This window comes from Pipistrellus kuhlii, unplaced genomic scaffold (genome assembly GCF_014108245.1).
Source record: "Pipistrellus kuhlii isolate mPipKuh1 unplaced genomic scaffold, mPipKuh1.p scaffold_m20_p_38, whole genome shotgun sequence".
In the NCBI taxonomy this organism is placed as follows: Eukaryota; Metazoa; Chordata; class Mammalia; order Chiroptera; family Vespertilionidae; genus Pipistrellus; species Pipistrellus kuhlii.
In genome coordinates this window covers 669,112-696,561 of record NW_023425538.1, presented here as the reverse complement: position 1 = coordinate 696,561, position 27,450 = coordinate 669,112, and the positions used below count along the sequence as shown (strand labels likewise).

The window sequence follows — 27,450 nt, the reverse complement described above, 5'->3', positions numbered from 1 at the left end:
ATCCCATGCATATTGAATGCCTGAGAAAAAGACAAGAGATGCCACAAGTCCCTAGCACCCGACTTAGAAGGGAGCCTCCCAGCCTTCAGTGGTCAGGGACCTTAGGTCATGGAGTCCTTCTGATGTCGGGAGTATCCTGGCATTGCCATCCTCATCTCACTGGGGGAAAGTATATAGCTCCATGGCCATTTGGCAACAAGACCGGTGCAACCAACATCCCTCCTTTTCAAGTTGGCAGTCACACAGGTGTGTTAAACAGCTTTAATTGCGGTCATTGTGGCTTTTCGGCACAGTAAGAAATATTGCACATGATCAACATGTTTTGTTCTGGGGTTGGGGACAAGAGTAGGGGGAATCACCTTCTTAGAAAGTACAACCCAAGTTGGGAGGGCAGAGAGGTGGGGAGAGAACACTCCCCATGCCTGTGGCAAAGTGCAGGAGCCCCTACCCCCAAACTAACCTGAGTCCAGCCCCTCTGGGGAAAAAAGGGGTGCATGAACCCCTTACTCCACAGGCGCCTCCCTGTGGCCCAAGGCCCTCACTTCTCTCTGATTGCAGCCCTCACGAGCCATTTTGCATTAAGTACAAGTGAAAAGATCTGAAGGTCACACACTCCAGGTTGTTATATACAGGGGCTCGATGGAGGGAGACTGTGTCCCTGCTTCCCCTCAGCTACCCCCATCACTGGGAGGGAGCTGTGGGGGATGGGGGTACACAGAGGGGCAAGCCTCATTCCGCCCCAAAATTGAAAGGACGAAATGGCTTTATTGGGGAGGAAGTAACCATCTTACCCCCCCACACACCGTTTCTGCCACCGACATATTGTCCATGTCCTGAGGGGGGTACTATGGGTCCTGGGATCTTCTCAGGGGCCCCTCACCTGCCTGTGGCAGCTGTGGAGGGACCAGGAGGTGGGGGAGAGGGTTGGGGGGCCCCCTCCCAAGCAGGCTGTCCAGGCCCCGGCTCTGGGGGTGGAGGCAGTGGTGGGGCAGCCTGGGCTGTGCCAGAGTCCGAGCAGGGTGAGGTGGGATCGGGGCCTCCAGCAGGGCTAGGAGTGGGAACAGAGGCAGCAGCAGTGCCAGTGGGGGGCGGTCCAGGGAGGGGGGACTCAGCTCCGGGAGGCTGCTCCGTGGGAGTGGCTGCCTGCATGATTTTCTGGCGCACCTCACGGATCTTCAACTGCAGACAGACCTTGGAGGGGAAGATGTCTGCGTAGCGGGCCTGGAAGGCTGCTGTGGCCTGGGCTACGGACAGAAGGAATGGGGGGATGAAATGAGCAGGCAGATCCCCTCCAAGTGCTCCCCAAGACTCCCAAGATGTGCTCACCTGATGGGAAGAAGCCATGGTCCTGGAAGAGCTGCATGACCAGGGCCCGGCGCTGGTCCAGAGTGCGCCGCAGTGACGAGTATGGCACTTTCTCATATTCCAGCTCCCCAAGCACATCCTCAGCTTCTGTTCCTGGAACAAAGGCGGGGAGAATGATCAAGGCCACTGGCCACCCCATCTTCACACCACTGTCTAAGTGTCCACCGCACCTTCACTGAATTCTTTCACAGCAGAGTTCAAAGAGGGGACATGCCAGTCCCATGGCAGTGGATTCTGGAGCCCACCCTTAACCTGCTATTCTTCCTCTCAGCGACCCCCACCCCACCTCTCATTTCTAACCCAGTTCCTAAGACCCCACCCCTCTTGCAGGCCCTGGGTCCCTCACAGCTTCGCCGGCCACAGCATCAGCACCTGTGCGGTCAAAGGTGAAGATGTCTCCCTCACACTTAGCACTCTTGGGGGTATTAGGCTCTGAGCTGCAGCTGGAGCGTCTCCTCATCTTGCGCTTGGGTGAGGTGGGGTCCTCGGGGGCAGAGTCCAGGTCTGGTCAAAAGAAGCAGGCTCAGGGGAGGTGGCCTCGGCCTGTCCCCCACCAACCTCAGAAATCCCCCTTGCCTACCGGTGGAGTTCTTCCTTTTCTTGCGATAGGAGCCCAGGATGGCCCGGGGCGAGGTGGCCAGAGACTGCAGGGTGGGAGAGGGCAATACCTCTTCAGGCCGAAACTCGGGCAGCTCAGCAAAGCGTTCTTCGAAGTCTACTTCTGACAGGACCCTGCTGGAGAGTGGGCAGGGTCACCTCCCCTGCTTGGCCTGTAGCTGCTCCTCTCCCACCAACCCCACAAGCTCCACCAGAGCCCCCAGCCCATGCTCACTTGTCCACAGAGTCAAAGGTCTTCTTCAGAGGCGGGGGCCGCACCTTCACCTTCTTGCTAGTACCAGCTGCCTCCTTGCGCTCAGGATTGTCCCCGGCTGCTCTGCCACTACTGCCCTCACTGCTGCTGCTGCTGCTGCTGCTACTGCTGCTAGCAGGGGCTGGGGCTGGGGCTGGGGCTGGAGTTGGGGCCGGGCTAGAAGGGGTGGGAGGCTCCCCACGGCTATCCAGGCCCAGCCCAGGGACGCGCCAGTCTGAAGATGAGCTGGGGAATTTGCTGGCCTGGGGTGGGGATGGCAGAGAGATGAAGGACACAGGTTCAGACTTGCTGGGGTAAAACCCAGAAACAAAGAGACAGGTGCTGATTGCCCGAGACAATCTTGGAGAAAGCCCAGTGACAGTCAAGCAGGAGGGACAAGGACACGTCTCAGATATATGCAGGGAAGAGGTGGGTCAGGGAGCAGACAGTGGGCCAAGGGACAGAACCCAGTAGCAGCAGAGCCCCCAGGACTGCTGGACACTCACCATAGTCTCAGGGCCCTTGGTATTGGTCCGCTCCTCAGCAGGCAGGGGTGGTGGGGGGCTACTCCGGGGAGTGGGAGCCCAAGTCTCTGGGGTAGGTGGAGGGCCTGGCGTTGCAGGCTGCCCCTCAAGCTCGGACTCAGGGGCAGCAGGCTCACGAGCTGAGCCAGGCTCCAAGGGCTGCCGGGGTGCAGGGCCAGGCCGCCCAGGGGCACCCGCCTCAAAAGAGCCCACAGGAATGCTGGCGATGGCTGCCTTCACTTTCTGGGGGGCCTTGGGGGTGGGCCTCTGGGCCTTGGGGGCCACTAAGCTGTAAGTCATGGAGCCTGCTGATGGGGAGAAGAGCATTTGCTGAGCTAGGCCTGACTGGAGCCCATTCCCTGGATCCAACTCACCCCACCCTGGGTTGGCCCAACACCCACCTGTGGCACTAGGAAAAGGGCTGGTAGGGGCTGGGGTGGCAGTGGCAGTGGCAGTAGGAGGGGCCGATGGGCCCTTGGGCAGGATTGTAGCAGTAGGGGTGGTGGTGCTGGTGGCCACAGTGTAGACCAGGCCTGCAGGGGCCTGGGATGGCTGGGCCAGGGGCGCTGACGAGGTGGGTATGGGGCTGCCAGGGTAAAATGCCGTGATGACGGGAGCTCCAGGGGCTGCACAGGTGGGAGGCAGCTGGGGGCTGGGCACAGGCGACACGCCCACCTGGCCAGGAGCCAGCAGCGGGGCCTGGCCTGCAGAGAGGGAAACAAGAGAGGCAGGGGCTCGTGTTAGGCCTGGGCTGCCTTAGCTGGACTGCCTCAGACCCGCCGTGGATTCCCAGCACTGCCTGCCAGGTCATGCCTCACCTGAAAGCAGGGGCTGTACGAAGGCAGGGCCACTGGGCCCCAGCGAGGTGAAGCCTAGGGCTACGGAGCTCGTGGGCCCATATGAGGTGACTGTTCCAGCCTGGCTGGATGCTGAGCTGGTGACCAGAGGCAGCGTGTGCCCGCCTGCTGACTGCACGTAGGTGATTCTGTCGCAAGGAGAAGAAAGGGGGGAAAGAGTAAAAATGGGGGGGGAGAGCCTGCCTGGTGTGGCTCAGTGGCTGAGCAACAACTCATGAACCAGGAAGTCAATGATTTGATTCCCAGTCAGGGCACATGCCTGAGTTGCAGGCTCAATCCCCAGTAGGGAGCCGTGCAGGAGGGGCAGCCAATCGATGTGTCTATCTCTCTATCCCTCTCCCTTCTTTCTCTAAATTAGGGGTGTCGAACTCAATCAGAGAAGGGGCCAAAATCTAAAATCCAGCCTAAATCGCGGGCCGAATGGTTTACTGAACAGTCATAAACTGTCACTGTGATGGAAACGCAGCGGAGTGCAGTGATGACAGCGCAGTGCGGGCCACATTGCAAGGCCTGGCGGGACGGATTTGGCCCGCGGGCCTTGTGTTTGACACATGTGCTCTAAATCAACAAAAAGGTATTAAAAAATAAATAGGGGAAGAGAGAAGCGACCTGGCCCCACCACCCCCTTACCTGGGCTTGCCTCAATAGCCATTACCTGGTGGAGGAGGGCAGCAGGACCTTCTGAGGCTGGGAAGTGGGACCAGGGATCGTAGCTGGGCTGAGGGGCGGCACCAGGCCGCTGGGTGTGCTCACAGGCACTGGAGTCAACTGGATGATCTGTGGCAAAAGCACCCATAGGCTGCAGTGAGTGGAGGACCCAACATGGGGAAGAGGAAGGCCAAAACCTAGGAGAGTGGTGGGTCTCAGCCAAAACAAGGAACACAAAATTTGGGATTGGAACAAAGGGAAAGAAGACAGCAAGAGGTAGGGGAAAGAGATAAAAATTAAAAAATAAAAACATAAACTTTTAAAAACAAAAATGTTTTAAATGTTCTAAAAAAATTTTCAAAAGAGGTGGGGAACACAGAAAAGGAACAAGTTGCAGACACTGAGGCCAGAATCAACATGCACAGAGACACTGAGAAGACGGCAAGGCATTCCCAGAGACAGACAAAAGGGGGGAAAGTGAGACCAAAGCAAAGGCAGACAGAAACTCTAGGCTATGGAGACCAAACCCAGCGGGAGAGGAATGAGGAACAGGTGGAGCCACAGCCAGGATGCCCTTACCTTGCTGGGCGGCTGGGCGCCATTCTGCACAGGTACTGAGAAGGGCGGGCTAACCAGGGGCAGCGGCTGGCTGGCTCCTCCGCCGCGCACTGACATGCTAGGGGTGGCCAGGGGCACTAGTACCTTCCCAGGTAACAGCTGGGCTGAACCACTGGGGGCTGGGGCCTGCACAGGAGAAACCGACTGGGCTGCAAGAGGCAAGAAAGGAGGTTAAAGGGAGCCGAACAGGGCCGCGGCCCCTTTACTTGTGCTGCCCAGCCCAGGCCTCACCTTTGGGGGGCGGGACAGAGGGTACAGACTGCAGGATGGGTATGCCAGGAGTGGGTGCAGTGGCAGCCAGGACTTTGCCGTTGGTAGAAGTGCCCGGTGGAAGGGTGAAACGAATGCTGGTGGTTGATGCAGGGCCACCAGGAGCCACTGCCTTGGTCCCAGGGGCTGGTGCTGGAGCAGGTGCCACTTGAAGCTGCTGGGGCAGTGTGGGCAGGATGTACTGCACCTGGGTGATTCCCCCAGCCTTGCCCAAGGCACCTGGCTGAAGAATACCCAGGGGCACTGGCCCATTGGGACCAGTACCAGCACCTGCTCCTGAGCCCGTAGTGGCCCCACTACCAGGGGTCCCCTGGGCAATGAACTGGACAGCAGGAGGTGCAGGGGCCCCGTAGCCTGGGGTGCCCACCAGCAGGTTGGTGACAGTGGCAGGCGCCTTCCCTACAGCACCTAGTAGGGGCCCAGCCACCAGATGTGGGGCTGGTGAGGTGGCTGTTGCCGACTTCTTGTCCGAATACACTAAACTGACGCCCAGTGGAGAGCCCACCGGTGCCCGGGACCCAGCGATCGTTTCAGTCCTGGCACCCACTGCGTCATTTGGAGATGTTTCCACCCGACCAGAGGTGGCGAAGGGCTTGGAGGCGATGGGCACAGGAGTGCTGCTGACAGGCCGCACTACGTTGGTGACCATGGTGGCAGCTGGGCGGGACAGGGGAGCCGGTGGGGCCCCATAGGCCAGTGATGGGGCTGGGGCTGAGGACAGGCGGGCTCCGCTGCCTTCCCGTTCCTCCTTGTTTGGAGGCAGAACTAGTGTCTGCAAGACACCTCCTCCCCCCGCAGGAGGTGCTGCAATAACGGAGGGGCTGGGTGGTTCCAGGCCCCCTACACTTTCAGGCCTCTTGCGCCGGAAGGTGGTAGGATCCGTTGGGAGAAAGCGGGTGGCCTTGGCAGGTGTTGCTGGGCCCCCAGGGGGTGGGGGCCGTAGTGGGCCTGCTGTGCTGCCCTGACCTGACTCTTGGGCCTTGAAAGTCCCTGAGCCCAATGAGAAGGTGGCTGCTGAGGCCGAGGAGGATGCAGGTGGGGACGAGGAGGATGCGGTGGGCCCGTAGCCTTTGCCGAAGGCTGCAGGTGGATCCGGGGGCCCTGGGGGCTCAGGGTCCAGCGATGGACGGCAGTGGGTAAAGGAGGAACGAATCACAGGTGAGAACACTTTCCGGCCATAGCTCTGGTGGAAGGAGAAGATACACAATTGTATCAGGGAGCCTGAACACCCACACCCAGGCCACCTGAAGGCCTTGATTCATCCAGCCTGTGACACAATTCCCCATGGGGCAAATAACTTCCCTCTCAGGCTCTCTGTCAGCACACAAGAAGATATCCCCACTCCTGGAGTTCAGTGAGACCAAACGGCACCAAGTCCCAAGCACTCACCTTGCTGCTCTCTGGGTCTTCCCCAGAGCTGTCTCCACTCTCACTGTCAGTTACCCGCTCCTTGCACTTGAGGTCAATGTCAGTGGTGCTGAAGCTATCATCAGCTGAGGGAATAGAGGGAACAGTGTTGGCAAAAGGGCCAGAAGGACAGTCTGGAACCTGGGCTCTGGCCTCAGCTCTGCCCCAAACCAGCAGTGAGTATTGTCCAGGAATGCTGTTCCTCAGCCCAGGTGTGTCCACCTACACAAGCGTGCATCTAACACCATGCCCAATGGCCTGGCCAGGCCCAGGTCCTCCTCGTTGCCTATCTGGCCAGGGGCTTCCCAAGAGTAGGGGTAGGCTTACCCAATAGGGGCTGAACTGAACATAGGGGAAAGGGAAGGGGAAAAATGGGCTTGAGGGTCTGGATCCAATCTCTGCCCACCATCCGAACCCCTGGACAGGATTCTGGGTCCCTGCCACTGCTCACCAATGACATCATCATCCCCTTCCTCCTCACAGATAACCATGCGCTCCTCATCGCTGGTCATGTCCTCACTGGCCGCACGCTGGGAACGGGAGGCTCGGGTAGGCAGCAGTGGAGGCCGCCCACTGGCCGCCAGGGCACCTCCCTCGCCAGGGGCCACAAAGGGGCCTGGAGCCCCATACTGTGTGGAAGGCTTCGGGCCAGCGTAGGATGAAGGGCCAGACACCATCTGCAGGGCAGTTGTAGGGAGATATCAGCCGAGGATGTCACCTTGGGCAGCCCTCCCTGCCCATCTCCCCGACTCCCATGGCCTGTACCCCAGACCTGAGTCAATTCCTGTAGTGCCTGGCTGTCTACTTCTCCGCCATCCAGGCTGTGGACCCCACTGTGGGAGAAGGCTCGGGGCCGGGCCGAACCAGGTCCCCCAACTGTGTGCAGACGTTCTGCCCCACAGGAGCCGCTCCCCGAAGCCTTGGGGTCCGAGCTCAAAAGTGTCTGGGCTGCGACAGATAGAAGCTCAGAGGACACTGTAGAGTGGAAGGGGGGGAAGTGCTGCAGAGTCAGGAAGCCTCTTACCAGCACCTGGACTGGCTGAGCCACCCGCCAAATTTCTAGGTACCGGGCAAAAGCACGCTGGAATTCCTGGGCCACCAAGCAGAAAAGAGATGCCACCCACCAGCCCAGCATCTCCTTCCCAATGGTTCCTGCCCTCTGGGGCTGCAAGGAGCAAACCCATTGGTCCCCAGGAGGCAGCCCTTCTGAGAGTAAGCAAGCCTGCAGACAGGTTCGTATGGCGCTGGCTAGCTAATAACCACTGGCCTGTTGCCACATTGCATCCCTGCCCCGAGTTTTGAGCCCAGACCCACAGGATTGCTCCAGAAAAGCACCTCAGCACAGTGCCAGGCACCCTGACCACTGCAGTCAGGAAGCATTAATGAGGGGCTTCCAACTGTGGTTCTGGGCGTCAGCCACGCTGGGCTTTAATTTCTGGCACTGCCAGTTACTGTTTTCTGTGACTTCAAGCACTGGTTTTGCCTCACCTGGAAAATGGGGTATGGTTCTAAGCCCTAGAGATTACACCCCACTTGGTGACTGGTATAAATAGTAAATGCTTTAATAAGTGGCAGCTGATGAGATAGCTATTTGAAAATTTTATCTATCTGGACCTTCCTCGATCCTTCACATGAGGAAAGTGCTGGTTCCTTTGTAAATAAACATCCTCAAATAAAAGTGACAAGGTAGCCCTGGTCATTGTGGCTCAGTTGGTTGAGCATCATCCCATGCACCAAAAGGTCACCAGTTCAATTCCTGGTCAGGGCACATGCCCCAGGGTGCAGGCTCGATCCTCAACAGAGGGCATGCAGGAAGCAGCCAACCAATGTTTCTCTCTCCCCTTCCCCCTTCCTTTCTCTAAAATCAGTAAAAAACGTATTTTTTAAAAGCGAGAGGGAGGAGCTTCGGTGGCAGGGGGTGAGCAAGCAAGTGGGTAGCAGAAGCTCTCAGGGAAGGGATAGCAGGGCAGGAGAGCCAAGGAGCTGACTAACCTCCAGGGGCAGCAGCGGTGCCCGTCTCCGACATGCTTCGCTCCCGCGTCTCCTTGTGCCCTCCTGCCAGCCCCAGGCTTGTGGGCTTGGCCTCTGAACTAGACTTCTTTCGGTCCTTGTTGCACCACTTCCAGTCTGGGTGGGCCTTAAAATGGGCCTCTTTCACCTGGCAGGAGATGGCAGGACCCTTCACTCATCCACCCACCAGAGGAAGCTGGGGAGGAGCCAAGAGGAGGAGGTGTTACCTGGAAGGCCAGGTCGTGGTATTTCTGCTTCTCCTTGGGCCCCAGGGCATACCACCACTCGCCCAAGATCTTGCTGACGGTCCTGTTGTCCTGGTTGGGGTGACGCTGGTGGACAAGGGCCCGGTGCCGCTTGCTGAAGATCATGAAGGCATTCATAGGCCGCCGGATATGGTCCTTCTCCCGCTACAGCAGACACAGGTCCAAGGGGAATAGTTAGAATCAAGGAGACAGGCTTGGGTGGCCACAGGCTGAGCTGGGGACAGGTGGGGATGAGGCACCTTATTGGGGCTACGTCCATCCTTCTCCGAGGATGAGTCTCGTTCCTTGGGCAGGGCACTAAGGGACTGGGTCCGGCGTTTTCCAGGTGGCAGAGGCAACTGGATCTCAGGAGACATGATGGAGAGGAAGCTGTAGTGAGAGCAGCAAGTACAGTGAGGTCCACGTCCCTGGCCATCCCACCCCAGTCCCAGGTCACGAGGCACTCACGCATCATCATGGTCACTCTCCGTCTCACTGTCTAGCCGGGGTTCTCCTGGAGGGCCAGGGGTCTCCTCCTCAGTGGTGGGAGGGGGGCCCTTTCCAGGTTCCACTGCCCCCAAAGTGTGAGGGGGTCCAGGCCCTGGGCTCTCAGGGCATGTGGCTCCAGGGGGCCGCCCAGGGTCAGCATTCCCTGTCCCGCTTGGTGGCTGCTCGTGAGCAACAGCCGCCGACTCAGCAGGCTCTGGGGACAGAGAGGCAGATCAGAGGGCTCCTGCACCACCTCAATACCATCCCCATGCCTTTCCACAGCCCCCCATACCTCACCTTTGCTCTGGTTGGAAGCCACTGGATGGCTGGCAGGTTGCTGGGCCTCACTCGGCTGCACGGAGGGGTCTGGCTGGCTAGGGGCCAGGAAGGGGACTAAGGAGTGCCAAGGGAACACGGCGACAGAGCGAGGTTCGACGTTCGTCCACACTGTGGGAAGGAGCCAGCTGAGCTGTGCGGTAGATCTTGGCCTTGACCCTCAACCCAAGGTTTTTTCCACCCTGAACAAGGTAGCTCCACCTCTCTTTTACACCCCCTTCTCCTAGCCCTGAACCTCTCAACATGCATGCAACATCACTCAAAGAAAACTCCCGCCTGAAAGGTTTCTAGGTTTATGAAAATGAAAACAGAAGCAGGGATGTTAAGAGAATCTGCTGCCCCACTCCCTCCCCCCACCTCCACTAGCCCTGCCACCAGGGACCCGGCCAGAGGAATGACTGGCTCCTATCACAAACCAGGCCATGTTTGACTGCCATCCTACACTGCCAAGGCCCCAAGACCTCAAAAGGCCTGAAGACCCCCAGCCAAGCCATACCCTTACCTTGGCCTCACACTCCTTTTCTCTGTCCTGAGGCAGATGACCCTGTCTTTCCTCTCCTTTTCCCTCCATTACCCAGAGTCTTGAGTCTCTTTGCCTCCCACCCACTACCACAGGCACCAGAGAGCCAGACCTGCCCTTCCTGGGCTGGGCACAGGTGGCTATAGCATCTCTCCCCTTACCACCAAAGAGAACCTACTGCCTGTGAAGAGGCCTCCTAGCCTCTGTCCCTCTAAAACTCCAAGCTCATCTTTAGGGCATGCCCCAAACCCAAGCCCAGAAAGAGGGGAAGGTATAGAAAACTCCTTGAAAGAGAAGGCACAGACAATGGGACAAATAAAAGAACTGTTACAAGTCTCTGCCCAGGGAAGGCAGGAGTGCCAGGTGTTTCCTTAAGGATATACACAGGAAGGCACTTCCCTCATCAGGAGCTGGTCCCCGAGAACCCCTTCAGCTCCAGGAGCTCGAGGACTGGCTGGCCTCCTGGAGCAGGCGGAGACCAGGAGTGGGCTTCCCTCTCACTGCTGCTCCCTGGGGGAAGTGGAACCAGCAGCAGAGGCCCCTGTTAAGGGGAAGACTATAAAGGGAGGAGGGGAACGCCCTAGCCCTGGTCTCCATCATTCCAGGCCTTCCCCTGACCCAGACCACTCTGTCCTGGAGTTACCACCCTCATGCCTTCAAAAGCCTGGACTAGGGGAGCCCTTTGTGAGCACCTGATTCTATAAAGGGCTGACAAAAGAAAAAAGGGAAAAAAAAAAAAAAGAAAAAAAAAAAGACATCAAGGCAAATGGAGAGGAACAAGGAGGCCAGCACTGGAAGCAACTCAAGACTCCACATAAGACACAATGTGCTGACCCTACCCCCTAACCCTGGGGCCCAGAGGACACAAAAGCCTTCTCGGCCCTCCAATCACTTAACAACCCCCAGGGACCTGAACCTGTCCCTCTCCTCACAAAGATCTTTCTCACCAGTGCCTCCTCATCTGCTGGGAGAAGGGACCCAGTAGACAATGAGGGAACAGTCCTTTGGTCCTGCCCCACCTGAACTGCTCCCAAGTGCCTACCATCCAGGATCTTTGGGTCTCTCCCTCTCCGCAAAGCTCAACACACTCAGTCCAACACTGTTCTAAGCAAACAGCGCCTTACTCACTTCCCAAATCCTGTCCTAGCCCCGCTGCTCAACCGCAGCCCCTTCCCTCTGTCTAGTCCACCCCTCGGGCCAGTAGGTCTCAGGCTGCTCCGATTCTAATCCATGCTCCCGAGCCAGTTACACTGCACCGCTCACCTCCAATGACAACGGACCGCTTTCGCCCCATCGCCTAAACACCAGGCTGCTCCAGCTACTCCCCACGCCCATCACTCCGCTACACTCCCACCTGCCGTCACTAACCACTTGACCTGCCGTCACTAACCACTACAACTCGTAACTTTCCCTTTACTCTGCCTCTACCATTCTCCCGCTATATCCCCATCACAGACACTCCGCAGTTAGCACCCCAACATCTTGACCCCTACAGTCCCAGGGCCCAGGAACTACTGACCGAACATTCCGAGGCCGCGGGAAGCCGCGCCGGACGCGGGCACCAGGGGCCTGTGGGCTGAGTACATGGTCCGGCGCGAGGGGGCCTGGCCGGGGCTCGCGCCTCCTCAGTGGCCGCCGCTCGGGCCCGGGGGCAGCTGGAGGCCGTCGACGCATGCCCCCCCCAAGCCCGACCGCCCCCCTCCGGCCGCCCCACAAGGGGGTCTCTGCCGGACGCGCCTGCGTAGAACGCCGCTGCCCCCCGCCGCCCAGGGGGCGGGGGAGTTCAGAGCGCTCCGGACCCGCCCCGCCCCCCGGCGCCCGCGGGGGCCGTCACGGGGCGCGCGGCACAGGGGCCATCGGCACCGCCCCCTCCCCCTCCCTCCTCCCGCACCAAGCCCGACGGGCGGGGCGGGGCGCGGGTGCGCGTGCGCGGCCCCCTCCCTTCACCGCTCCCTCGCTCGCTCGCTCCCTCCCTCGCAGCTCCAGCGGTAACGGCTGTGGCCCCGCGCGCCCCGGCTGCTGGCGCCGCCGCCCCGCCTTTCTGGACCCCCGACTCAGCACCCTGTCGACCTCCGGCCCCCGGCGGACAGACGGTCCAGCGTGCATGCGCCCGTGCGCTCCGAGCAAGCCCCGCGCCGAACCACCGCCGCCTCCCCGCCCCGCCACTACTACGCGCTCCCCTCCCCCCGCGGCGCTCCCCCCGCCCTTTCCCCGCTTCCCCCACGGCCTTCCGCGCAAGCCCGGCCCCCAGTGCCTAATCCCATTGGCTGCCGACACCGCGCGCGGGTCAGGCCCCGCCGCGCCCGCCCCCATTGGCTGCCCCGGGGGAACGTCAGTCATATGCAAATGAGACAGGGATGGGCGGGCTCCGTTTGGCCCCGAGCCGTCCGGGGGCGGGGCCGCGGGAGGAAAGAGGCAGGACGGGCGCACTGCAGTAAAGGCACCGAGCCAGGGGGCGGGTCGTGGCGCCGCGCTGCGGAGGCCCCTGGGTTGTGTGTGGTTGTGTGTCCGGTCCTTGCAAGGAACACGCTCCCGCGCACTTGGCCCACCTGGGCGCGCACGGCTCCGCAGGACAGACTAATTGCTTGTAGGGCTGAGGGAGTCACCCCCGAACTCTCACCAACTCTCACACCAGCACGCACACACATACACACACACACACATCCCTCACAGACACGCTTTCCTACCACACCCATTATTTCACATACACCCCACGGTCACATGTACCTTCGGTCTTACACTCACCGTCCCACGCGAAGTCACAAACCTCTAACACCTGCACACATATGTGTACTACTTTCCACACTCAAGGTCCATCACTTCCCACCCATCGTCCTCTTCATGTGACCCATTTCATACATATCCTGTCATACATGTTTCACTAATGCATACCTTCACACATTCACCGGCCCACATTAATCATTATACAAACACAAAGTATCAGATATGATCATGCACACCTCATCACAGCCACTGCTTCTCCATCACACACAACCCACATCCCTCCCACACAATCGTACATGCTCCTCTATCTTCACACACTCACACTGTCTTCTAGGTACTTCCATCTCCAACACAGGCTAATTCTTACAGACATCATAGTGACCACACACACTACAGAAACTTACCCTGGTAAGCACTAACTACACCTCAGTACCCTGGCATAGCAGGTATACAGAGTGCCAAGGCCGTTCACAGTCATTCAGCTCCCCTGCCTGAAGCTACCCAGGACCCTCTACCTCACAGATCACCACTGTGCGATGGCCTGCCACCCTAGGCCGTGAGCCACTCCTTCCAAGAAAGGGCCAGGAGGAAGAAAGGAAACTAACACTAAAGCTGCTGTGTGCTGGGGGCCTGTATGTATTATCTGTCCACTGAATCCTCACAGCCACCAAGGAGGTAACTTTCTGATGTTCATTGTTCAAATGAGAACATGAGGCTCGGAGAAACAATGAATTGTGCAAAACCATGCAGCCAGACGTGACAGCCTAGTGCTCTAACCTAAATGCACTTCCCACTACGAAAATTTAACCTCAGGGTGGACACAGGCAACAGACTCCCAAACAAAAGTCCAGGAATATGGTTAGACTATGATATAGAGACTGGCAACTACAGAAAGGTCAGAGGTCATACACAGAGACGTAAGCAGGGGTCTGGGACCCACCAGACAGAGATAAGAAGCTTTGGGTCACCCAAGGGAGACCCTGGGGCCACACCTGAGCCGGTAAAGGTTGCACAGGCTCAGATGGACCAACTCTGGGCTCTTTCACAGGTGGAGACAATGATAGACAAACGCTTTTCCCAGCCTGCCCTGTCCACAAACAGGGCTGAAGGCTGGGAGGGGAGCAAAACCAGAGCCCAGAGGGGAAGGGGACATCTGTAGCCCTGTGACCTCCAGAGACTGCAGGACCAGACACTTGGCTGCGAGCCTGGAGGGGCCACCAGAGGGACTATTAAGTGACTGCCCCCTCCTCCATAGGCAGCCCCAGACTCAGACCCTCCATTACCTCACTGCCCCAGGGACTGCAATGTGAGGCAGAAACCAAGGTTGAAATCAATGTGGCCACTATCTCCTCACCGCTGCCCCCTCCTCTCCCCAGCAGTGAGTCACCTATTGGCAAGTTAACCCCTTCCCCACTGCAGTGGAGCCCAGGGACAGAGCTCAGAGGAACCTTGCCCCCAGATCCCCCACTTCTGTTGGGTGAGAAGAGGAGGGAAAATGGGCCCCACACATCTGGGCGAATTGTACATCTGGTGGAAGACACAGAGCCTACATAGGAGGGGTGGGAAGAGGCCCTTTTCAGGGTACAGTACAGCTAAGCAGGGGCCCAGCCTGGCAGGGAGGGGCCGGAATCCAGGCAGGAAGGGCCCCCCTGCCCTGGGCACTGGGCCAGCCCTATACTTAGCTTCCATTGTTCAGAGTGGAGGAACCCTTGGTGGGGGTGATTAGGAGTGGAGAAGAGGGAGCAGGTTCTGTACCCACACAGCTCCATCTCTCCAGCCATCTTCAACCCTCACTGGGGCCCTCCTCGCTGGAAATGCTGTGGAAGTTCTCCAAACTAGGGCCCCAAGGGGTGGAGAGCCATCCTTCACTCAAGACAGGTACTGGGGCAGAACTACAGTACAGCCATCCCCTGTACCACCCATGAGCTAACTCCACAAAAGGTCTGGCCCTCAACAGCCAAAGCACCACCCAACTCCACCCTAGCCTGGGGTCACAAAGCCCAGACAGAGACACCAATTGCCACCCAGGGTGGCACAAGCCAAGGCCTGCCCAGAGTCCTGGGGCGTACAGCCAGGGATGCTGACAGACTGAGGGACGGCAGACACGCTCTAAACTCACGGGCCCTATTTATTGAGCCTGAGAGGCACCCCACCCCTGCCACCCACTGCTCCCTACCCTGCCTGGGACCCCGCCTCAGCGCACCAACCCGGTGTCCCCAGATCCCCTCACCCCCTTCCCACATACACACCCACCCACCCACCCACTCCGGGAGGCGCCGGCCAGGGTTGCCTGGGGAACGAGCCCAGGATTGGGCTGGTGCGGCGGTGGAAGGATGGGGGCCTAAAAATAGCACCAGGGTGAGTCAGTGTGAGTGGGGCTGGGGTATGCAGGGGGACCAGGAGGGAAAGAAAGGCAGGCGGGCGGTGTGGGGGAGGGTCCCCAAGGATGGGGAGATGGGCGGGAAGAAGACTGAGAGTGGGGAGCGGGTTGGGGGTGGGGCGGGGGTAGTGTGTAGGCGCCGGGGCTGGGAGGGCTGGTTGGCGCGGGCTGAGGGAGGCGCCACGGCCCCGTGCGGAGGAGGGGGCGCCGCCCTGTGCTCTCCTCCCCTCCCCGAGCTCACGAGATTTTCCACTCGCCGCCTGGCCCCTGGCCAGTCCCCGGCGGCCCCACAAAGCCGCTTTGTGTTAGGAGGGCGGGCGGGCGCCCGGCCGGCCTGACACCCACGCGGGCCGCGGCGGGGTGCGGGCCAGCTGGCACCCGAGCTGTCTGCGGGGGGGGGGGGGGGTTAGGGGGGGCACCAGCACCAGTCCCAGGGCGCGGCTGCTCAGGGGTTAATGGCACCGAGGTGGGGGAACCAGCCTCCACCAATCGGCGTCGTCGGGCTCGTTGGCGGCCAATAGGAAGGACGGAGGCCCGACGGGGGGGGGGGCCTACCCCCTGGGGCGCGGGAACCGGTGCCCCTCGGTACCCACGGAGGCTGGGCGCGGCCGCCCTAAGGGGTGAACGTCCGGATCTACAAAGCCCCGTACACGGTCTCCCCGCCGTTTCGCAAGGAACAGGCCTAGAGGATAGGCTCTTGCAGTCAGGAGGAGGTGTGGGCACGGTCTGGATTTGAACCCTGGTCTCCCTGGCTCCACAATCTGCTTTCCTGCGGAAATGGGGGGACGGGAGTTCCCTGGCCCAGGCTCCCGTGGGGAGCGGGAACAGGGGATGGGGTGCGGGCGAGGGCGGCGGCGCGACGGGCGAGGGTCCAGCCGCCTGCGGTGCAGTCGCTGCCGCCGGTGGTAATGGGAGCCAGACGCCGTCGCCGCCGCTAATGCGCCTCCCTCCCGGCCACTAATGGAGCTATTAATGCCGGGGCCGCGACGCCCCCGTCGCCGCCGCGCATGCGCCGGCCGCCCCGCGGTGCTGCCGCCAGCCACCGCCAGGGGGCAACCTGACCTCTCACAGCTCTTGGGGGGGGGCTCTTCCAGGAAATCTCCAAGAAGCACTGCTGCTACCTCACAAACTCCTCTCCCCCCAAGTCATCCTCTTCTTTCCAGCCCAGGCCTCTTTCTCGCCAGTGCAGTCTCCCAGGATCTTTGACACCCAGGTGCAACCTTTTCTCTCCCCTGTTCTAAACACTTTCTTGGCTCTTCAGGGGCTGGCATTCAACCCTGGCCTCATTGGAGCTGTCCTCCATGGCACCTTTCTGCCAAGCCTAGGCTCTAGTGTCAGCTTCAGCCTCAACTAACCACTCAGAGGTCATGCACTTTCACCCTCCTGGCCTTTGCTCCCGTGCTGCCTTGGCGTGGATAGCCCTTCCCTTTCTTTCAACTACCCAGAAATCCACTCCTTCTTCGGCTTCAATGAAAAGCCTTCTTGAGCCTCCCTCGTCACCTGGCATTGAGAGAGAGTTGTCTCTATCCTCTGGATTCCCCAGACTCTGTACCTCCTGCTGTCATCCTTGCCTGTGCCTACAGCCACATCTGCCTTCCCCACCCACTTTACCCCAGGACTGTTTAGGCTGGGCCTGGTGGAAGGATGAGGAGGGACTTCTGGTGATAGGGATGGGATTCACTGTTTGAGACAAAACAAATTATGGTGGGCAGAATTTGGATCTGGTTTTGGGGAGTCAGAAGACCCTCAGCCCCCTTTTGGGCCTCATTTTCCCCACCTACCCAAGCATAGTTGGTGGGCACTGCTTGCTCTGAGGTCCTACTTGTTGGGGTGGACTACATGTGGGGCTCAGTTAAATAGAGCTGGCACCATGTGTCTCCTGAAAGGTGGTGGTGGAGAGGGAGGGGATACAGGGTGATCGGGGTCATGCCCTCTAGCAGTGAGTGGGCACCGGAGCTGCTTTCCTACTGCTCCCCCACAGCCGGATTCCTAGCTTGGCCTGCACAGCCCCCGCCTTCCTGCCTGTCTTGGGAACAGGTGCTTGGGTGTAGACAGGTCTGCAGATGGCTCCTAACACCTCTCAGCAGGGTTCAGGGACAGGGTTGGGAAGTTAATTTGTCCCAGGCCTGGACCACCTCCCAACACACTCCAAGAAGGAAGCAGAGGACCTGGTGTTTAGCACCTGTCCACTGACTTCAAAGAACAAAGCACCTCATGTGCACAAGGTGGCAGTGGGGGCTAGAATGGAGGCTGAAAGTCAGTCTATAAAGTGGGATAAGGGAGGTCAGGAGACAGGCTAAGGCTGGTACAGAGATACCGGGGGCCAAAACGAAAGAGGGTGGGATGAAAACTCAGACAAGGACTGATGTCTAAGGAGAAACAAATCAAAAAAGGTAGAGAAAGCCAGACTCAGAGAACAACAGACAGACTGAACTCCAGAAATGAGAGAGAGTCAGGCCCAGAAATGGAAACCTAGACACAGACATAGGAACCCAAGGAGAGGCAGACAGGCAGACAAACCCAGGAGAAGGGGCACTGCCTGTCAATATGGGTCGCCAGGCTGGCCCTGAGAGCTGGAAGGAAGGCTGTGCCAGGAACTGGGCTGAGACATCTGGCCTCCTGGGACGGGGCTACAGGCCCTGGGGCAGCTTCCTTTCCTGGGGAGCAGGGGGAGGTTCACAGGGAGGTGGCCATGGCAGCTGGCCGGCCTGGCCATGCACAGAATGTGGAGAATGCCTCCGCCTGCCCCGGCATGTCCCCCAGCGGAAGCAAATGCCTGGCGGGGGGCAGGAGCAGGCAGGCTGCCCAGCAGCCCCCTCACACCTGCTGCCCTGAGTGAGGGTCAGGCTCTGGCATGGGTGGACAGAAGTGGCCAGGACTACACCTTCATTCTGCCACTGGGCACCATCTGTCCTATCTGGACCTCTGAGAGAGAAAGCCCCAAGGTGCCACCTCCCAAGGGTGAGGGAGGCCTCTGGGAGCAGAACAAAAGGGCCTGCTGGCTGGGAACGTGAGGGCAACCTGGATACCTCAGCATGGGTGTTGTCAGAAAGGTGCGGCTCAGAACCGACAGGACAGGCACTGGACAAGTTCTGACGACCAGGAGGCCTCCAGCAAGGGGCCTCCTCCTTACCTGAACCTCATATTTCCCCGGGGACGGGGATGGTAATTCCTACTTCACAGCACTGTGTGAATTTGATTAAGATTACCCCACACCTGAGACTGGGCACATGGCAAATGCCCAATAAAAGTTACAGCCCTGGCCAGTTGCTCAGTAGTTACAGCGCCGGCCTGTGGACTAGAGGGTCACAGGTTCGATTCCAGTCAAGGGCACGTACTTTGGTTGCAGGCTCAATCCTGGCCCTGGTCAGGATGTGTGTGGGAGGCAAGCAGTCACTGTGTCTCTCTCACATCGGCATTTCTCTCTATCCCTCCCCCTCCTTTAATAACTCTCTCTCTCTCTCTCTCTCTCTCTCTCTCTCTCTCTCTCTCTCTGTCTCCCTCCCTCCCTCTCTCCAAATCAATGGAAAAATATCCTCATGTGAGGATTAGCAAAAAATTTAAAAAATAACAAGAAGAAAAGGATGCTTACAATGATTTCTCCATGATTGTTACTGAGAGTGCTTCAGAGCCTGTGTTGTGAAGCCAGACAGCCTGGGTTTGAATCCTGCATCTTATCCTACTTGTGACCTTGGACACATCTCGGGCTGCAGTTTCCTCCTCTGTATGCTGGAAATAATAACGTGTCCTAACCTCCCGTAAGGTTATGAGGATTCAGTGAGTAAATATTCAGTCAGCACTGAGCGAGCATGGGGAGTGCTCAATAAATTATTATTACTGTGCCTTCTGATAGGAAGAGTCCTGTGATCTGGAGATCAGGAGACTGGGTTCAAGGCCCAGGCCTGCTCCTCCCTGGCTGGATGAACTCAATCAGGACACTTTTCTGCCGGGGCCTCGTTTTCCCTTCTGGAAAATGACAGCAGGAACCCTTGCTGGGCCTGCCCTTGTAGATCTCAGATCACCTGCATTAGTGCCATCCCTACCAAGGCAGGAGATGTGAGATGATGCTATGAGGGCAATGTCTGGGGTTGTAGGCATGTAAGTAAGGGGTGCCTGGGGAGGAGGGGGCGGTTAGAGTCCTGCTTCATTATCTTCATCTGCTAAAAGACAGAAATCCCTGCTGTGCCCACTTCTGTGGAATTTTGCTCATCTTAACCACAATAACAAGTGTAAAAGCTGTAGGGTGTGGGGCAAAAAAACCCAGCACACAACCTCAGTATATGAGCATGAGAGTAAGCAGAGCCCGTGTCCCTGTGCCCTGGCTCTGGATCGAAGCTCTGTGAGGGCAGGGCCTGAGCTCCTTCCTACACTGGCCTCTGCCCCAGCCCAAGCCACAGCAGCTCTGTCCTTCCCGTCTCCCCGCCTTCAAAACAGCCAAGGTCAGACTGGCTCAAATCTTCCATGGCTCCCTAGTGCCCTCAGGATCAAGTTCACAAGTCTCATAAGGGCCCTCTAGTATCTGACCCTTGCTCTCCAATATAGTTGCACATCCCAACACTCAACCACCAGCTACAGCGAGTCTTTGCATATTCAACTTCTTTCAAATACTTCCTTTTGCTTCAGAGTCTTTGCTTCTGCATATTCCCTTTGCCTGCAGGTTCTCCTGCTGGCCTTGGCAGGCTCATTTCTGCACACCTTCAGGTCTCACTTTAGAAGGCTTTGGCCCCTCCTCCAAGAAGTCCTCCCAGCTTTCCACATCCCTGCCCTGACTTCTCTGGGCAGTCACTGTCTGGGCAGTCTGTCTACACCAGGAATGGTGAGCCCTCTGAGGGCAAGGCACCAACGAGCACAGGACTAGGCACAGAGGGGGCCCTCAGTCAACAGTGGACTCATAAGTAAACAAGAAAAAGATGCTAGAGAAGGGGCTGGTGATGCGTCTGTCAACCTCCCTGAGTTGCTCTGACAAGGCCCAGCCTGGCCTAGGCCCCTGTCTCTCCAGCACCGTTTCAGAAATGCTCCTCTCTCCAACCTTGGCCTCAGCCCTCCAGCCACAATGGCTTTCCTCAGCCGTGCTCCTACTGGCCGTGGAGCCTGCCTTCCCCTGGCCACCTGGGAAGCTCTCCCGTCCCATGGTTGATTTCAACTCATCCTTCAACTTTTGCCTTACACACCTTGTCCTGAGGGTAGCCAGACCAGATTCATTCCTGGATTCAAACCAGGGCACAACGCCCAACACAGCCCAGCTCCCCCCCAGGGCACTGACAGCACCTGTGATGTTTACTGGGCACCACAGTGAAGATGAGGCCTCCAGTCCTGGTCCTGCCACCTCCCGGCACAAGGACCTATTGGAGCCTCAGTCTCCCCATCTGTAACCAGCACTATGGGCCCAACGGTTACAAGCCAGCCTCAGTTTGAAGGCCGACTCCAGGATTTACTAGCCACATGAACCTGTGCAAGTTACTAGCCTGAACTCAGTTCCCTCTACAGGAGCACACTCAGAGCACCCCTGTTAGGTTGATATGAAGACTAAAGGAGCCAATATCTGAAAAGGGCTTAGAGCAGGGCCCTTATGCTGTTAAGTGCTGCATCATGGAGGGGGTGTGAGGGTTCAGCCCGATAACGCATGCGGAGTTCTTATCACGGTGATGCCCCCGCCAGTCCTCCGAACATGACAAGTGTCCTCACGATTATCATCTCCACCAGCTCCCCCGACGGCTCTACTCAGGAGTGGTTCCCTGGACCCCCTCGACATCATTTTCCCAAGGAGACCACTGGAAGCACTGCACTGAGCCTCCCAAGTCCGGTCCCCTGCCTGACACATAAATGAGGAAGGCCGGCTTCCCCTGAGCCCCTCCCCAGGGGAGCTCCTCTCGAGAGCCAGTCTACACGTAGCCCGGTTTAAAATGGCCTCCTGGAGCCTCAGTCCATCCACTGCACCTCTTACCTGTGCCAGGCCGGCCCATGATGACTTCCTTCTTAGGGGCAGGATGGCTGGTGTAGCCGCTGGGCACCAGGACGGGCAACAGGGCAGCAGGTGAGGGATGGAAGGCCACTGGCTGGAAGGGCGAGGAAGCCAGGCCAAAGGTGGGCATCGGCTGGGCCACAGCAGTCGGCGCAGCTGGAGGCACAGTTATGGGTACAGGAGCCGGCAGAGGTGGGGGCAGGCCAGGCTTCCCACTGGCCACCCCAGGGGGCACTGGGGTCTCTCGGCAGCCCCGCCCAGGCCCTACGGCCCGAGCCTCGCCAGCAGCGCCCACCTCCCCAGGGAATTTGGAAGGCAGCGGCACATCGGGGTTTCGGACTATCACAGGTGAGTCCCGTTGCACAGCAGGCACCCTGCGCACAGAGGGTCCGGGATCTGAAGTCAGGCCAGCAGGTGGGGGCAACAGCAGCAATGGTGAGGGCTGGCGGGAGCGGGAGAAGGGCACAGCAGGTGACACGGCCCGGAAGCCGGCCGGTGTGGAGGATGTGGGTGTGTGGGACACGGAGTCCACACCGGAGTCTAGGCTGTCACTCTTGGGGAAGTCTGAGGCAGCCCCTCCACCCCCTGTACCAGGGGCTCCCAAAGTCCCTGGGTGAGGCAGCAGCTCCGTCTTCCTCCGCCCAGGGCTGATGGGCACGGTGAAGGTCAGGTTGGTCTGAAAGGTGGGTAGGATGCCGGAGGAGTGGCGCTCGCGGGGGGCAGGTGGCGGTGGGTGGGAGCCCAGGTCCGGTGGGGTCAGCACGCCCGCCTTCGGGGTGCTGGCGCTCAGGTGGCGGCTGCGGACAGCAGTGCGTTGGATGACCGGGGACGCGTTGATGGGGCTGAAGTTGGCTGGACGGAAGCCGAAGAGCGGTGAGGGCGAGGGCGAGGGCGCTGGCGAGAAGGGCGACTGCGTGGACACGGGGGAGAAGGAGGGCGTGCCTGAGCGGGAACTGCCCAAGGACACCAGCATCACTGCTGCCTCGCACTCGTCAAACTCAAAGCGTGACAGGTCAGCGGGGGCCACGAGGCGCGGGCGGGAGTCTCCACGAGCTGCCACGCTGCTGGCCTCGCTGTCCCTCGACGTCTCATCGCCCCAGTCGAACTCGGTGCTGCCCTCGCGAGCGGCCGCGCCGGCAGGCCGCCCGCCCCCGCCCGGGCCACCGTCCGCCAGGCCCTCCATCTCCTTGGTTCGCATGGACAGGTGGCGGGAGCAGTAGCCCCGCCGCTGAGACTCCTTCATGCAGCCGTCTCGCGAGCACAGCCGCCGCCACTGCTTGCCGTTGAACTTCTTACGGATGCCGTTCGGGGTGCAGACCACGTCGCCCTTCTTGTACTTCTGCTGGGCGGCCGTCAGCGGTGTTCGGGCCCGGGCGGCCGGAGCGGCTCCCTTCTCCAAAGAGGCCACGCTGCTGCTACGGCTGCCACCCTGGCTCCCCTCCTGGCAGGGCGACGGCTGCTCTCCAGGGCGGCCCGGGCCTGAAAAGGCCGGGGATTTGGGTGGCGGCGACAGGAGCTGGGGTGGGGGCAGTGGGAGCAGGGCCGGAGTGCCCTGGGCCGGTGGGTGCTTCTCCACGCCTTCCTCACAAGGCCCCAGGCTGCCACCAAAGCTGATCTTGGAGACCTCAGCGTCCTCAGGCTGCTTGGGGTCCAGGGCAGCAGGGCAGGATGGCAGGGAGGCCCCTGGCTCGGCCTGCTCCTCCTCAGGGCCCATGGGGGGCTTCTTCAGCAGGGCCTCAAGTTCCCAGGGGGGCCTCAGCAGGCGAAGGCTGGAGTGGGCCACCCAAATGGCCTCCTCAGGCTCATGATGCGACGGCTGCTGGAGGGCGGCTGGTGGGCCCAGCTGGGAGCCAAGGCCGGGGCTGAGGCGGACCTTGTAGGCAGCTGGCTTCCCAGTCACCTCCACCACCACCCCCTCGCGATAGGCAGCCATGCCAGGCTCCACGCAGGTGCAGACAGCTGTGCCCACCACCAGCGCGCCTGGCGGTGGCATGGCATCCAAAACCACATCCACAGCACCGCCGCTGGGTGCCCCCTCGTAGAAAGTGAGGGCCCGGTCCCCAGGGAACTGCACACCCAAGTCCTGGCTCCGGCGCACCTGGCGGACCACAGCCGGCAGGAAGAGGCCATCCTCACGTCGTCGAGCCAGCACCCGCTGGGACCGCAGCTGCCGCAGGTCATAGCCGCCACTGCTGCCACCCGGGGGCCACAGGCCCGGCCCACAGCCTTCGGCTGGCTCATCCTCCAGGTCAGCTGAGTGCTCGCTGGCTGTGTCGGTGGAGGAAGAGCGGGCAGAGGTGGATGGCTGCGGAGGAACACCCAGGGTGCTGGCTTCCTCAGGGGTCCCTGCCCGCTCCTCAGGGGCCCCCGATGCCCCACAGCTGCCACTGCCGGCACCGTGCTCCTCCACGTACTTCTTCTTGGGAGCTCGTGACTTGAACGTGGCTGTCTTCCGGCTCAGTGGAGGTTCCCAGCGGCCTGCCTCGCCCTCTGCCTTGGGGTCCTCAGCTGGGCCTGGGGCCGGGTCATCGGGGCGTAGCTCTAGGGGGAGCCCCTCAGCCCCTGAGGCCTGCGGGGCCTCCTCCTCCTCGCCCTCCTCAGCCTCTTCTGGGCCCGGCTGCTGCTGTCCCTCGTAGTCCTCTTCCTCTGGCCTGTCCCCCTCCCCAGCCCCTCTCCGCCTCAGCGCCTTGGCCCTAGTGGCTGGTGGGGACTTGCCTCCACTGACAGGACCTGGCAGGCCAGCACACGCCTTCTTCATTGGCTTCATCTTTTGTCCACCTGCAGAGTGGACAGGCAGACAGGGGTCATCGGGAGCAATTCAGGAATCCCTCAGACCCAGCGTCCCCCGAGAGTTCCCACGTGCTGAGGTTCCCGCCTCAACTCCATGATACCCGAGGCCTCCTTCCTGGTTGTCCCCAACTCATAATGGGCCCCTAGCCAGCAAGCAGACCCATGTTCCATGAGCTATTCCCTCTGGCTCCTCAGGGACACTCCCATACATCTGCTCCCTCTGCAGCAGACACAGCAGGCACATGCACCCACTCTGCATGCCCTCCGGGGACATAGAAGCTCTAATGGTTCACACCTATGGAGCCTCCCTCTGTGCCACCTCCGGGCTAACCCTGCTTTTATGAACCCCTTTCATCCTCAAACAGCTCTGAGACTGGGGCTACCAACAGCCCATTTCACCCTTGAGGAAACTGAGGCAGAGAGATCAAGCAACTTGTCCAAATTAATCGAGCTAGGAAACAGAGAGTTAGGGTCTGAACCCAGGCATTCGGGCTCCAGAGTCTGTCCTCCTAACCATTTCAGTATGCTGCCTGTCACATGACTCAGAGGGCACACTTCCTTACACTGCCACCATCCACAGAGCACACGCACTCACACATGCACACGCACAGACACAGAGAGGGAGGTGACTGGGCTGTGATGTGAGCTTCTCCCATCTCCCCCCGCCCCACCTCACTGAGTGGCACGGCCTGGCACTGTGGGAAGGAGTGGGCAGTTGAGAGACCTGAGGAACGGCTGCCCACTCCGCTCTGCACCCGGGCCTGCCGGGTAGAGCCATCTTCCCAAATCCTGGCAGGGAGCAGGCAGGGGCATGTCTGAGGCAAGAGCTCATACCCAGTGCTGCCACGGGGCTGCGCATGAGCACACACACGCACACAAACACACACACACAGGCAGGCACACACAGGCACACACATACACGTCATCACACAGCGGGACATGGATCTGCACCCCAGGGTTTCCCTGTCCCCCTGGGGGGGAGACTGCCCTGCCCCCCTAGCACCCAGTGTGATATCCACAAGCCAGCTCCCCGCTTCTGGCCTGCACGAATCCCCACCCTGGTTGGGCTGGCTGGGCGAGCCCTGGCAAGGTGGCTGAGCCGGCCAGGGCCCCCTAACCTCCAAATGTGGCCCCTGACTCCAGGTGGGTGTAAGCGGGAGAAGGTCAAAGAAAGCAGGACAAGCGCAGCTGGCCAACCTCACCCACTTCCTGAACAGTCATTACTGCCCGCCCCCTTTCAAGCTACCCTGAGAAAAGAAAAGGGAAAAAACTTTACTCTGAAGTGACTAAAAGAACCGAGGAGCTGAAAGTGGGGTGGGGGACCTCAGCGGTGGGGTGGAGCGGGGATGTTGAAAGAGCCCAAGACCATAAACCAAACCTAATCAGAGGCACCCCTGATGCACGTCTCCAGGGACCCCTGACCTCATGCTCTCCTACTTGAGGCCTGCTGCTCCTGTGGACCCTGTAGTCCCAGGCTGCCCCTTCCCTAAGCCAATCCCGTGGTCCTCATGGGCAGAGCCAGGAGGGACTGGGGTTTCTGAAACAGAGGAAGGCACCTAAATGCCCAACAGTTGGACAGCCACCACCACCTTCTCCCCACTGACCCGCTAGGCCACCAACCTGGGAACAGAAATCCATCCCCAGTCCTGCCCCAAAACAAACCTCTGCATATTCCACCAGGGCCTACATCAGCACTGCCTGGCACCCCTGGACTCTCCACCCCACCCCGGAGCCAAGCCTCTTTCTTTCCCCTGGGGCCTACTCTCTTCCTGTCCACCCTTCTCGGGATAACTCCCACCCAGTGCCCAGTGGACCCTCATCCCTCAGAATCTGAGCAGTAACTCCTGAAGCCCAGTCCAGCCCAGGCACTGGCCCTTCAGGGTCTCATGCCCTCTGCTCCCGTCAGCCCTGCGGGCACCACCTTCTCTGCCACTCTCTCTCCCATCCTGCCACCTCTCTACCTCTACCTCTCTTCTCCCAGGTCCTAAGCCCCCTCCTTCGTCGCCCACCCTTGCCATTCTCATCTATCTTTGTCACCTCTTCCTCCCAGTCACCTCCTATCAGCCATCTCTTGACCTGCCACCTTCTCTCCCCATCACCTCTCCTTGTCATCCCCTCCAACTCTGCCCCCTCCCTCTCCCTGTCACCCTGATCTAGGACTGTCACCCCTCCATTCCTGTTGCCCATTCTCTGCACACTACCCTCTCCTAACCATCCTTCTTCTGTCCCACCTCCTACCTACACTTCTTCCACTCTGTCTACCCTTCCCACTATCCCACCCACCCTTTTTCCCCTGTACCCCCTCCCCGTCCCTGCCACCTGTCCCCTCTCAGCCCCCAGCACCCCAAATCTCCCCTGCCCGTGTCAGCCCTGGACCCGCCCCTCACCTCGGGCTCTGCGGGTTTCGGGGCGGGGGGCCGTGGCCCCGGCTCGGTCCGGTCCGGTCCCTCCCCGCCCCCCCTCCGGCTCTCCCTCTCGATTCTCCCTTTTTTTTTACTCCAACACACAAAATGGTGAATGGACCTGCAACAGCTGGAGCAGCCAGCCAATCAGTGGCCACAACCCCGCTGACCGGCGCTGTCCTATACCAATAGATATTCGCTGCCTGGTCAGCTCCGCCTCTCGACGGCGACCGACGCTCCTCACGACCAATCGCGCCCACACGGCAGCGCTAGGGGGCGGAGCCAAAGTCTAAGACAGGCCTCCCTCTGGGACCGACACCAACCAGAGCCTACGACTGCCTGATATGCCAAGGACCCTGCCCCACAACAAGTGATTGACATCAGTATTGACCAATTAAAAGCCGTCTTAGTGCCGAATGACGAATACAGTACCCAGTCGCTTTGCACTCTAAGCCGGAACCCGGCTCGGTGAAGGACAGTAACCAATGAAATGCATGAAGGAGGGGCTAAAGGACGGGCTCTCCAATGAGTAGGCTTAGAAGGCGTGGCCTGAGAGTTTGTTGACCGGCTAGTCGCAATTCCTGCTGGGGAAGGTAGTCTTCTGAAGTCTCTGGCCCATAGTCGACAGTACTAGACAGACTACAACTCCCATGTGACAGGGTGCCTGAAGCACTAAAGAACCCCGGGGAAGAGAAAAAGTCGGAAAGGGCAGTTTCTCATGAGTCTCACTGGACACCCGGAGCACCTTAAACCCAGGGCCCCGACTCACCCGGATTCCGGGCTCTGGTATCGCCGGTGGCTCCTCTCAGCAGCGGCGGTAGCGGTACGAGGGGGAGGTGCGAAGAACAGCCAACCGCCACCCTCAAGCCCCGCGGCCAATCAGCAGTGTCCAGGGCGGTGCAATGACCTCACTGGGTTCTACTCTCTTGCCCCTCCCCCACGTGGTTTTTGCTGCTGGTAGTCCGGAGTAGGAAAGTTTGGGGTGGGGGGAGGGGAAGAGAAAGAGTGATGTCACCTTTTCCTCGCTTGATTGGCTGCCGGGTGGTCAGGACT

General features: G+C 59.8%; 2 protein-coding genes across 24 annotated transcripts in view; both read right to left on the bottom strand.

Moving 5' to 3' along the window:
* LOC118702294 (carcinoembryonic antigen-related cell adhesion molecule 1) overlaps positions 1 to 27,450 on the bottom strand; it is an 813,263-nt gene that overhangs the window by 256,989 nt on the left and 528,824 nt on the right. The window lies entirely within an intron of this gene.
* On the bottom strand, positions 248 to 27,280 carry CIC (capicua transcriptional repressor). 8 transcript variants are annotated; one of them, XM_036408056.2, is made up of 21 exons: positions 26,383 to 26,537; positions 21,188 to 23,983; positions 9,581 to 9,730; positions 9,263 to 9,497; positions 9,055 to 9,184; positions 8,777 to 8,959; positions 8,532 to 8,697; positions 7,312 to 7,514; positions 6,991 to 7,216; positions 6,522 to 6,625; positions 5,094 to 6,315; positions 4,824 to 5,011; positions 4,252 to 4,373; positions 3,558 to 3,724; positions 3,141 to 3,443; positions 2,722 to 3,047; positions 2,198 to 2,478; positions 1,946 to 2,100; positions 1,738 to 1,869; positions 1,327 to 1,458; positions 248 to 1,244 (listed from the first exon to the last, which is right to left on the bottom strand). In XM_036408056.2, exons 2-21 carry the CDS (start codon positions 23,970 to 23,972, stop codon positions 877 to 879), a joined length of 7,578 nt encoding a protein of 2,525 aa, XP_036263949.1. In that variant the 5' UTR covers positions 23,973 to 23,983; positions 26,383 to 26,537; the 3' UTR covers positions 248 to 876. The 8 variants fall into 8 exon arrangements, with proteins under 8 accessions (XP_036263949.1, XP_036263951.1, XP_036263950.1 ...); XM_036408058.2 differs by having other exon boundaries at positions 1,946 to 2,097; XM_036408057.2 differs by having other exon boundaries at positions 2,722 to 3,044.

What these genes read in the sequence shown, in the direction of transcription:
- CIC (XM_036408054.2), bottom strand. Translation starts at nt 23,972, where the DNA reads ATGAAGCCAATGAAGAAGGCGTGTGCTGGCCTGCCAGGTCCTGTCAGT. An exon ending in ACCACGACCTGGCCTTCCAG is followed by an intron (nt 8,698 to 8,776) that starts GTAACACCTCCT and finishes ATCTCCTGCCAG; the next exon opens with GTGAAAGAGGCCCATTTTAA. An exon ending in CTTCACCTTTGACCGCACAG is followed by an intron (nt 1,459 to 1,737) that starts GTGCTGATGCTG and finishes CCTTTGTTCCAG; the next exon opens with GAACAGAAGCTGAGGATGTG.